This window comes from Lemur catta, chromosome 2 (genome assembly GCF_020740605.2).
Source record: "Lemur catta isolate mLemCat1 chromosome 2, mLemCat1.pri, whole genome shotgun sequence".
Lineage (NCBI taxonomy): Eukaryota > Metazoa > Chordata > Mammalia > Primates > Lemuridae > Lemur > Lemur catta.
The window spans coordinates 101,693,541-101,703,081 of NC_059129.1; the positions used below are offsets into that span (position 1 = coordinate 101,693,541).

The window sequence follows — 9,541 nt, forward strand, 5'->3', positions numbered from 1 at the left end:
TAAAAACATAAAATTGGATCTGTAATGTTTTAATTGATAAATAAGAATTGTATATATTTGCCATGTATAACATGTTGTTTTGAATGCAATGTTTTATTTCTTAAACTGGGTGGCAGATACCTAAGTGTTTACACTAACCATACTCTTTGTCTCAAATATTTCATGTAAGAATAATAATTTTAAAAACTTAGTTATCCATGGGCCGGGCGAGGTGGCTCACGCCTGTAATCCTAGCACTCTGTGAGGCCGAGGCAGGTGGATCGCTCGAGGTCAGGAGTTCGAGACCAGCCTGAGCAAGAGCGAGACCCCATCTCTACTAAAAATAGAAAGAAATTATCTGGCCAACTAAAAATATATATTAAAAAAAATTAGCTGGGCATGGTGGCGCATGCCTGTAGTCCCAGCTACTAGGGAGGCTGAGGCAGTAGGATCGCTTGAGTCCAGGAGTTTGAGGTTGCTGTGAGCTAGGATGATGCCATGGCACTCACTCTAGCCCGGGCAACAGAGCGAGACTCTGTCTCAAAAACAAAACAAAACAAAACAAACAAACAAACAAACAAAAAAAAACTTAGTTATCCATGCTCATGACAGAAAATTCAGATAATGCAGATATTAAATATAAAAAGCAGCAACAGCCAACTATCACTCATTATCTCACTCCCCCAGAGATAGCTGTTGACATTTTGGTGTGTATGTTATACTCTTAAGAGTGCATGTGTATGTGACGTAGCCTTTGCCGAGCTCACTTCCCAAGTCAGTCAGTAGGGCCGAGGCCGGAACAGGGCGGCCCCTGCTCAGTGCGCAGTACAGGGGGAGGAGGCAGAGCGCACACCTTGTCCAGTCTCCTCCAGCCCGTTGCTCAGCCCCTGCTGCGGGATGGGAAAACAGGGCGAAGAGTTCCCAGTTCCATTTCCTGAAGCAGGAGCCTGTCTTGCCCTGAGACAGGAGACATCCCTACACTGGAAGCCCTGCCTTGGCACAGGTTGGTTTCCAGCAGTCTGAGTCTTAAATGTGGCCCTGGGAGACTTCAAGGATGATCTCACCAGGAGCCAACTCCCCTTTCCCAGGCTGTGTATTCAAAGAGAGCTGTTGCTGGAGGTTCAGAAAGGCCCTTGAGAACAACCAGCAGTTCGAGATGAACGAGATGAACGTCACCTGTGCTCCCTCCTGCCCACCAGCAGGGAGTCTATCACTATCCTGGAGAGAGAGCTGCCACCTGGGTCAGGTGTAGCAGTATCTGGGAAGCAGGGGAGCAGGCTCTGGGAGTGGTGGGTGTAGGGGAACCCACTGCTGGGTGATGGATAAAGCCCTAGGAAGAATAAGTTAAGCCCCTTAATAGGGGTTCCAGGTTTGCACGCCATGCCCCATTTCCCTGGTGCCATTTATAAAACAAGAGACAGCTGAGAACCCTGAGCTTTCACTGGTCTGCATTTGTTCTCTGCCTTCCCAGTACACAAGTTCATGATTGCGTTGCTGGATGCTAAGCATCAGGATGTTTGCTTTTCTGCCTGTGGTGTTCTCCTAAATCTCACTGTGGATAAAGACAAGCGCGTCATCCTAAAAGAAGGAGGTGGCATTAAAAAGTAAGTTACAAAACTTGGAGTCCTGACTCACTCAGGATGCAAAGGGTATGGTTTTCTTGGGAGCTTGGGCCCCTCTCGTCATTCATCTGGGGCAAAGGTATTCAACATTTGGAGGCCCCAAGCTGGGGCAAAAGAGGGGATTTAGGTTCCACCAGGCACTTAAAATAATTCAGAAGTAGATTATTGCTACTTTTGTAGCCACTTAAAGTTTGTAGATAAAAAACTTTTTAAAATGATTGCTGAGTTGCATATAATGCATATTAAATATCATCGTGCTAAAAATATTAAAACTAAAAACATTATGACCTAATAACTTCTCAATTTGACTTTTATTAACTCAGGTTAGTGGATTGTTTAAGAGATTTTGGCCCTACTGATTGGCAGCTGGCCTGCTTGGTTTGCAAAACTTTATGGAACTTCAGTGAAAATATCACTAATGCTTCATCGTGTTTTGGAGCTGAAGACACCAACACGCTCTTAGTCCTGTTGTCATCATTTTTAGGTAAGACTCCTGACTATGATGAGTCTGAGTTTTATCAGAGTGAGATAAAAAATATTTTCCCATGACCTGTATCAATAAATATTGGTATGTATTTGGGTCACTGTATTTCTATAAGCAACAAGAGTATGTTAAAGATTATTATAATTTGGGCCGGGCGTGGTGGCTCACGCCTGTAATCCTAGCACTCTGGGAGGCCGAGGCGGGCGGATTGTTTGAGCTCAGGAGTTCGAGACCAGCCTGAGCAAGAGCGAGACCCTGTCTCTACTAAAAATAGAAAAGAAATTATACAGACAGCTAAAAACATATGTATATATATGGAAAAAGTTAGCCGGGCATGGTGGTGCATGCCTGTAGTCCCAGCTACTCGGGAGGCTGAGGCAGGAGGATTGCTTAAGCCCAGGAGTTTGAGGTTGCTGTGAGCTAGGCTGACGCCATGGCACTCACTCTAGCCCAGGCAACAGAGTGAGAGTCTGTCTCAAAAAAGAAAAAAAAAAAGATTATTATAATTTGGAACTATCTGGCAGAGGCTGAATGTTATTTATAATAGGGACAGAAGGATTTTCAACTCATTGGATACTGTCATGATTTCTTCTATGGCTTTTTTGTTGCATTTTCTATAGAGTACATTAAGAAATTGGCATAAATGTATTTGTGTTGTTTAAAAGTATACAGACACTGTTGTAATTGAGAAAATATGGCTAAAAGCCACTCTGAATTGTTATGCTTTTAAATGAATCTATACATTTTAACTAGTAGGTTTAATGTGTGTGGGGGGAGGGTTTGTGAAACTACTCTACATTACAATGGGGTTAATATCCTTGAAAGGCAGGAAATCACTGATACAAACCAAAGGAAAGAGGATCATTTCTTACATTTAAAAAAATTTCTATTTTTAGGATAATTTTTTTCATGCTGGATTAGGTCTAAAAACAATTATTTGGGTCAATAAATGAGTTGAGTGTTTTCAATAATTCTTTTCCCAAAATGAAGATGTGCCCATCACTTCCCAGCCACTGCACTGGGTCAGTGATGCCGTGTGGAAAGGCGTGGTGTGACTCAGAGTCATGGGTTCGAATCTTCTGGCTCTCACTGGTGGTGTGATTCGGACAAGAGCATCTCATAGCCTGTCTTTTCATCTCTAAAATGGGGACATGACCCCTGTCCTGCCCCAAGGAGTTATGTGGCTCCAACAAGCATCCTGAGAGCATAATGGGAAGACCCAGAAGGCTTGTAGTGAGACAATTCTGAGTTTAAGTTCTCACCTTATCCCTTACAAGTTTGTTTTCTTTTTTCCTTTTTTGAAACAGAGTCTTGCTCTGTTACCCAGGCTAGAGTGCAGTGGTATGATCATAGCTGATTGCAACCTCAAATTCCTGAGCTCAAGTGATCCTACCAGGTCTGGCTAATTTTTAAAAAAATTTTTTTGTAGAGGTGGGGTCTCACTATGTTGCCCAGGCTGGTCTTATACTCCTGGCCTCAAGCCATCTTCCCACCTTGGCCTCCCAAAGTGCTGGGATTACAGGTGTGAGCCATCAGCCCCCTTACAAGTCTTTAAACCTTGGGCTTAACCTCTCTGAAATTGTATTTAATCATCTCCAAGATAGGGATAATTAATGTCCACCTTTGCAAGGTTGGTAGGATACATGAGCAGATGTGTACAAAGAGCTTACTACAGTGCCTGACACATAGCAAGTCTTCAAAAGATGGCTAAAATGCTTTGTAACTCTTAAGAGTTGTAATGATATATTATTAAACAGAAATTGAAACTCAGAAGTTATTTGAGAGAACCAGATTTGCTAGGTTGATGTGAAATTTGCCTTTTCCAGGTAAATATAATTTTGTGTATGTGTTTTAAAATGCAGTAAGAAAAAAATGAGCATGATTTTAAATTGTCGAGGTTCAGAGTCTGCTCTATAAACACTAAGCTTTCTCAGGTTGCAGGGAGCAGAAGTGCACACTCAGGTTGCCTTAATCCCGTTGTTCTCAGTGGTGGCAGAGCATTGAAATCAGCTATGAAGTTAAACAAGTTAAACACCTTCCTGGCCCCATCCCTAGGAATTCTGATTCAGTAGCTCTGGGGTGAGGCTGAGAATCTGTGTTTTAAGAAGTTCCACAGGTGAGTCTGATTATGTGGCCAGGCTTGAAAACCTTGCCCTGGGTAGTGAAGTTTAAGGGAGAGGATGTACCAGGAAGAAGGAAGCCAGGAAACAAGATATTGCTCAAAGCTTCCCAGGGGCCCACTCAAAAGCCAGGGTCCTGGGTCGACCCCCTCAGCAGCAGGCATCATGAGCTCCCCCTTTAGGCTCCCCGTTCTGGAGACCCGGCTCTGCTTTCTCTCTGTTGTTATAGAAAAAGTTCTCTCTTCTCTCCCTCCTTCTCCATCTAGGTTCCTGCTTGGTCATGGCTTCACTGCCTGCACTCAGTGTGTGTCCTCTGGTCTCCTCTGCTGGTGCACTTTTCTGTGTCCCCCATGCAGGAAGAAAATGCGACTGGTTCAGTGAGTCACTCTGCTGTGGTGTAGGGCTTTCCTGCGCAGGCAGCAGCTGCCTCTGTGACAGGCTCTCTGTGGCTTCCTTTGCTACCTACACCTGGGGCAATCAGCCATAAATAACAAGGATGGTGGGGCCATGAGGCACAAAGATGGGTCAGAAGCAGGTGTGGGATGGCTGGCGTCTCAGCAGGGGGCAGTACACCTGGAAGGCACTTGGCTTTAGTGGCCTATCGCCTATTACAGTTGCCCCTCGGTATGCACAGGGGATTGGTTCTGTGACCCCCTCTCAGATACCTAAATCCACAGATGCTCAAGTCCCTTATACAAAATGGTGTAGTATTTGCGTAGAACCTATGCATATCCTCCTGTATACTTTGAATCATCTCTACATATAATACCTAATACAATGTAAATGCTATATACTAGTTGGTATACTGTATTTTTAAAAATTTGCATTTTATTATTTTTTCAAATTGATTCAATCTGTGGTTGGTTGGGGGAACCCATGGATGTGGAGGGCCGACTGTGCTCCACTCCCAACTTTCCCTTATAGTCACATTGGGCTTCTACTTGTGCTTCCCCAACCTCTGTGCCTTTGCACATGCCGTGTTCCCTGCCTGCCTAGCAGGCCCTTCTTGGATAGCTCTTGAAGCTCACAGTCCTAGTCTAGTCCTAGGAAATCTGTACTTCTTACATAGTAATTAATCATGAACTCTAACTTCTCCTGTATTATTGTTTTATCTTATTTCCCCACTCCCACTGGGCACTTGATAGATGCTTGTGGGTTGGCTGATGATAGTGGTACCTTTGTTTTAATAGTGCTATATCATTTTAAAGGAATGCTCATTCTATTTTCCCAAGATCTGTCTGAGGTCATTAGCTAGGTGACAGGTAAGGAAAGTAGGCCTAGGAGGGTAAGAGACTTGGCCAAGGTCATACTGTAGCAAAGCCAGGACTTTTCATCAGAAAATAAACATCTAGCCTTGTGTTTTCCTGCTATTCCATTACACAGTACACCCTTACTCCACCCCACCCTGTGGAAGGGGACTGTGGCATGGATGACAGCAAATAGTTCAGGGAGCCAAGTCACTGTCCAAAGCATCACAGATTCTCACTGATCGAGAGCTCCTGAGAATCTGGGGACTGGGCCTCATGGGCTGTGTGGGGGTCTGTGCTGCTTCCTGGCTTTTCTCTCGGCAGTGGGTACTCAGACCCTTCTGACAGGGTCGCAGCTGTCTGAAAAGTTGGGCTGCTGCAAGTGAATTGGACATGCGGGTGAGGCTGTTTTTGAATTTCAATACCTTTACAAAGGTAGCTAAAAAAAAAAAAAAAAAAAAACAGGCCATTTTGAAAACAGGATGAGCTATTAAATCACCAAGGCCCATGTTGAAGTATGAGCACTGTTTTTTGGGAAATAATGGCAAGGCAATTAACATAGTAAGTTACCTAGCTTTTTCTTGCTGGGTGACTAGAAAAAAAACAAAAAGGGTGTTGACAGTCTTTCTGCAAAGTGGCTTAGAAAGAACGTATGTCTGAAAGTTCCCAGTATGCTGCAGTCAGTCATGTCTCATGAACTCATTAGTGGCGTGTCGGTCTCGCAGTTTCTAAGTGGTGTGCCCTGGCATCCCAGTCTGTCATGAGCCCCTCTTGGGCAGGCAGGGGCTGGCAACTGATGACCAGTGTGTGTGGTTTATTGTTACAAACAGAAAGTACATTAGGTTATTGTATGTTTATCATAAGGTATGTGGAACGTGGCACCCAGGGTTTGTGACAAGAGGGGGTCCCGTGTTCCAGCTGGAGGATCATATCATCAAACCTATGCCAAAGAGCTATCAGGTGCTTCTGGAACAAGAGGACTGTACCTTAGAATAGTCAGGGCAATAATATTAATAAATCCCTTAAACAGCACTGAATGACAAACTAGGAAATAGTGCAATGAGTAAGGGAAGCTTTTATTGATGCTGCAGGACACTTAAACTATAATGGTGATTGTGTTTTATAAAACAATCTTTACAGATCACTGACAAATGTATTGTTTTAAGTCTTTTAATCCTGTCTAATATCTTGCCCCAAATTTTAGTATTTGGAAATGTGCTGTGCACAAAGAAAGCTTAAGAATGATTGGTTACATAAATCAGTGCTTTTCACACTGTGGGTTCTGAAATCAGTTTAGTTGGTTGTGATCAGCATCATTAAAAATGAAGTAGCAAAGAAAGAAAATATCAGGACATATTACATGTAGTGTAAGGGTAAGTATTCTATTGTGATACATTTGTTATTTGTATATAAGTATCTAAGTATATGTATACACAGTTATGATGTAAAATGCTTCTTACTTTGGGTCATAGTCAAAAAAGTATGAATCATAGACCTAAATTTTTATTGAGTCAGCCACTACCACTCTTTGCAGTGTAAGTTGAAATTTTATACCCAAAGTAATATGGCACTTTTTATGTATTTTGATGTATTTACTTTGAAACCTCAGTTTCAAAGCAGTTTCAAAGAGTAGCAATTTTGCTACTCTTATTATTATCTTGTCTAACCCAATTTAGAATTAATATGGTTCACATGTAGATTAACTATAGACTGGGTCTCAAGAAAAGTACCATAGTCTTGACATTAGATTAAAAATAATTAAAAAAAAAAAAACCAACAGAGACTTTGCTAAAACTACCAAATCCAACCAAAGCCCTAGGCAGAGGAAGGAACTGCAAAGTGCTTGGGCCACACTGCTCAGCCCTAAGCAGCTTGGGAAAGGAGGGCATAAAACAACAGAATTCATTTTTCAACACAAGTTTAGTGCTCATTAAAATCTAGAAAAGAGTAAGCATGAAGATGACCTAGCAATCTGAATTTACTGAGTCTGGCAGACTCTTCTTGTCTGAAAGTAGCCAAATGGGAAGGGCTTTAAAGGCAACAAACCATCCAACACCACTTGCATTCAGGGCCTGGTTATCTTATGGGTGGGGAGATCCAGGTTTGCTTACAGGGTCTCCATGGAGCTCCTTGCTGAAGTGTTTGTGTTTGCCTGGAACTTATCTCAGAACTACATAGTTGTCCACTTGGTTGTGAGGAGGGGAAGGAGACAAACTGGGATTCCAGACTCCCTTATCTTATTCTGGATGGTGACACTAATACCCATAGTGCCAAAGTATACATTGAGTGTACACAAAAGTTTGGTGTAGAAAATCTGGTATAAACAGAGTGATGAAGCATTTTATGTAACAGGATTTTAATTGGCCCTATGAAAAAATGTTTGCAAATTGTGTAAGTAGCAACATTTGTGGTCATTTTAGGACTTAATGGTTGCCATCTAAGAAGTCTGCCTCAGGCCACAGAACGAGGAAGTGGCAGAGCCAATCTGCTGACTGGCAGGCCAGTGTGCTTTCCTGAGGTCTGTCACACCGGGTGTGAGACCCAATATAAACAAGGAAAAATGTGGTGGCAAGTCAACACAGAAACCTCAGGGGCCATTTATCTTCCTACTTGGGTTGAATGTATGTATGGTATTCACAAAATTCAGGGTGCCCTTGGATTAGGAATCAAATTAAAGTTGTAATTTTGCATTTTATTTTTACAAGTGCTTTTCTGCATTGTCCACGGACTAATGTGGAATTCTAATACTCCTCGAGAGTATTAGAAGTCCCCCAGTTTTCACAGTTATTGGAGAGAATGTGGGGATGGGTGATTGTCCTTTCAAAGTACTAGATCCCCGCTGCTTTGAAGCCAGTAAAGTTCTGATTTTCAGTACAGTTTAAAGCATCAAATATAACTGAGCTCCTTTCCGAAAAGATTTCCTGGCTCCTTTTATATCTGTCAGCCGTTGAAGTAATTGACTTTTCCTAATGTACATGTAAGGAAGTAACCTATTAATACTTTGTTTATTCTGAGAAATTGTGATCTGACTTTTGGATGTAAACTTACACATAAAAACAACTAAGGGATTAGATGAAATAAGAGCTCAATTCAGTCTAGGATTTTTTTGACATAATTATTGCCCTTTTAAATTAGGAAACTAAATTATACTTATTTTAAAATAATATATTTTTAAAGAATAGAAGAGAGTAAAGAATGTCTTCCAGATCCTATCTTGTATTATATTGGTATTAAAGATGACCCAGGGTGAGTTTAATCATGTTGTCAAACATTAAACTCTATTCAATAGGATTACATTTCCAAATAATTGCTATAATTTAAATTTTCCTGATACAGATGAAGAACTAGCACTGGATGGCAGCTTTGATCAAGACCTAAAAAACTATCACAGATTCCATTGGGAAACAGAATTCAAACCTGTGGCACAGCAGCTTCTAAAGCGAATTCAGAGACATCACACCTTCCTGGAACCCCTGCCTATTCCTTCTTTCTAACGTGATGCAGATCAACAAGAGAAACAGGCAGTCAGGTCTCCTTCATTCTTAAGAAGTGGTAACAAACTTGAACATTTTTTTTTATATTAACAAATATTTAAAGTTTTTCAAGTACTGGTTTTAGCGAGTAGCCTAAGTCTTTTAAGAGGAATAAGCATTTCTTCTTGCTAGGTATTATGGAAAAATGAATATATTAATACATGTTATATTTTCTGCTATGAGAAATGTAAGATGAGAAGATACACATTTTTTAAGTAAACAGCTTTTCTTTTATTCACTATTAAATAACTTAGTTCTAGTCTTAAAATTTTGATTTAGCAATTTGGGGATTTCAGTGCTTGTCAGTTTATTAAATGAACTATGCAATAAAGACTATTAGATTATCTAGAAAGAATGGTGGTCAATGTGAATGGAACACGTTACTACATAAGCATCTAAACTAATTCTTACTACATGTAATAATACATTTTCTGATTAGGTACCAGTATTTTTCTGGTCCTCGTATCAAGAGAAGAAGTAAGCAGAAAAATTTAGAGAAGACTGCTTCAGGCCATCTATTTTTACTAAGTAACTAAAATAGGTGAAAAAGGAACTA

At 41.2% G+C, this 9,541-nt stretch overlaps 1 protein-coding gene across 1 annotated transcript in view; it reads left to right on the forward strand.

The window, feature by feature from the left end:
* ARMC2 (armadillo repeat containing 2) overlaps window positions 1-9,253 on the forward strand; it is a 106,536-nt gene extending 97,283 nt beyond the window's left edge. Inside the window, exons 16-18 of the mRNA XM_045544135.1 lie at window positions 1,451-1,583; window positions 1,925-2,085; window positions 8,789-9,253. Coding sequence (XP_045400091.1) covers window positions 1,451-1,583; window positions 1,925-2,085; window positions 8,789-8,946 — 452 coding nt within the window. The 3' untranslated portion in view covers window positions 8,947-9,253. The remainder of the gene's footprint in view (window positions 1-1,450; window positions 1,584-1,924; window positions 2,086-8,788) is intronic.
* The last annotated feature ends 288 nt before the right edge of the window (window positions 9,254-9,541 follow it).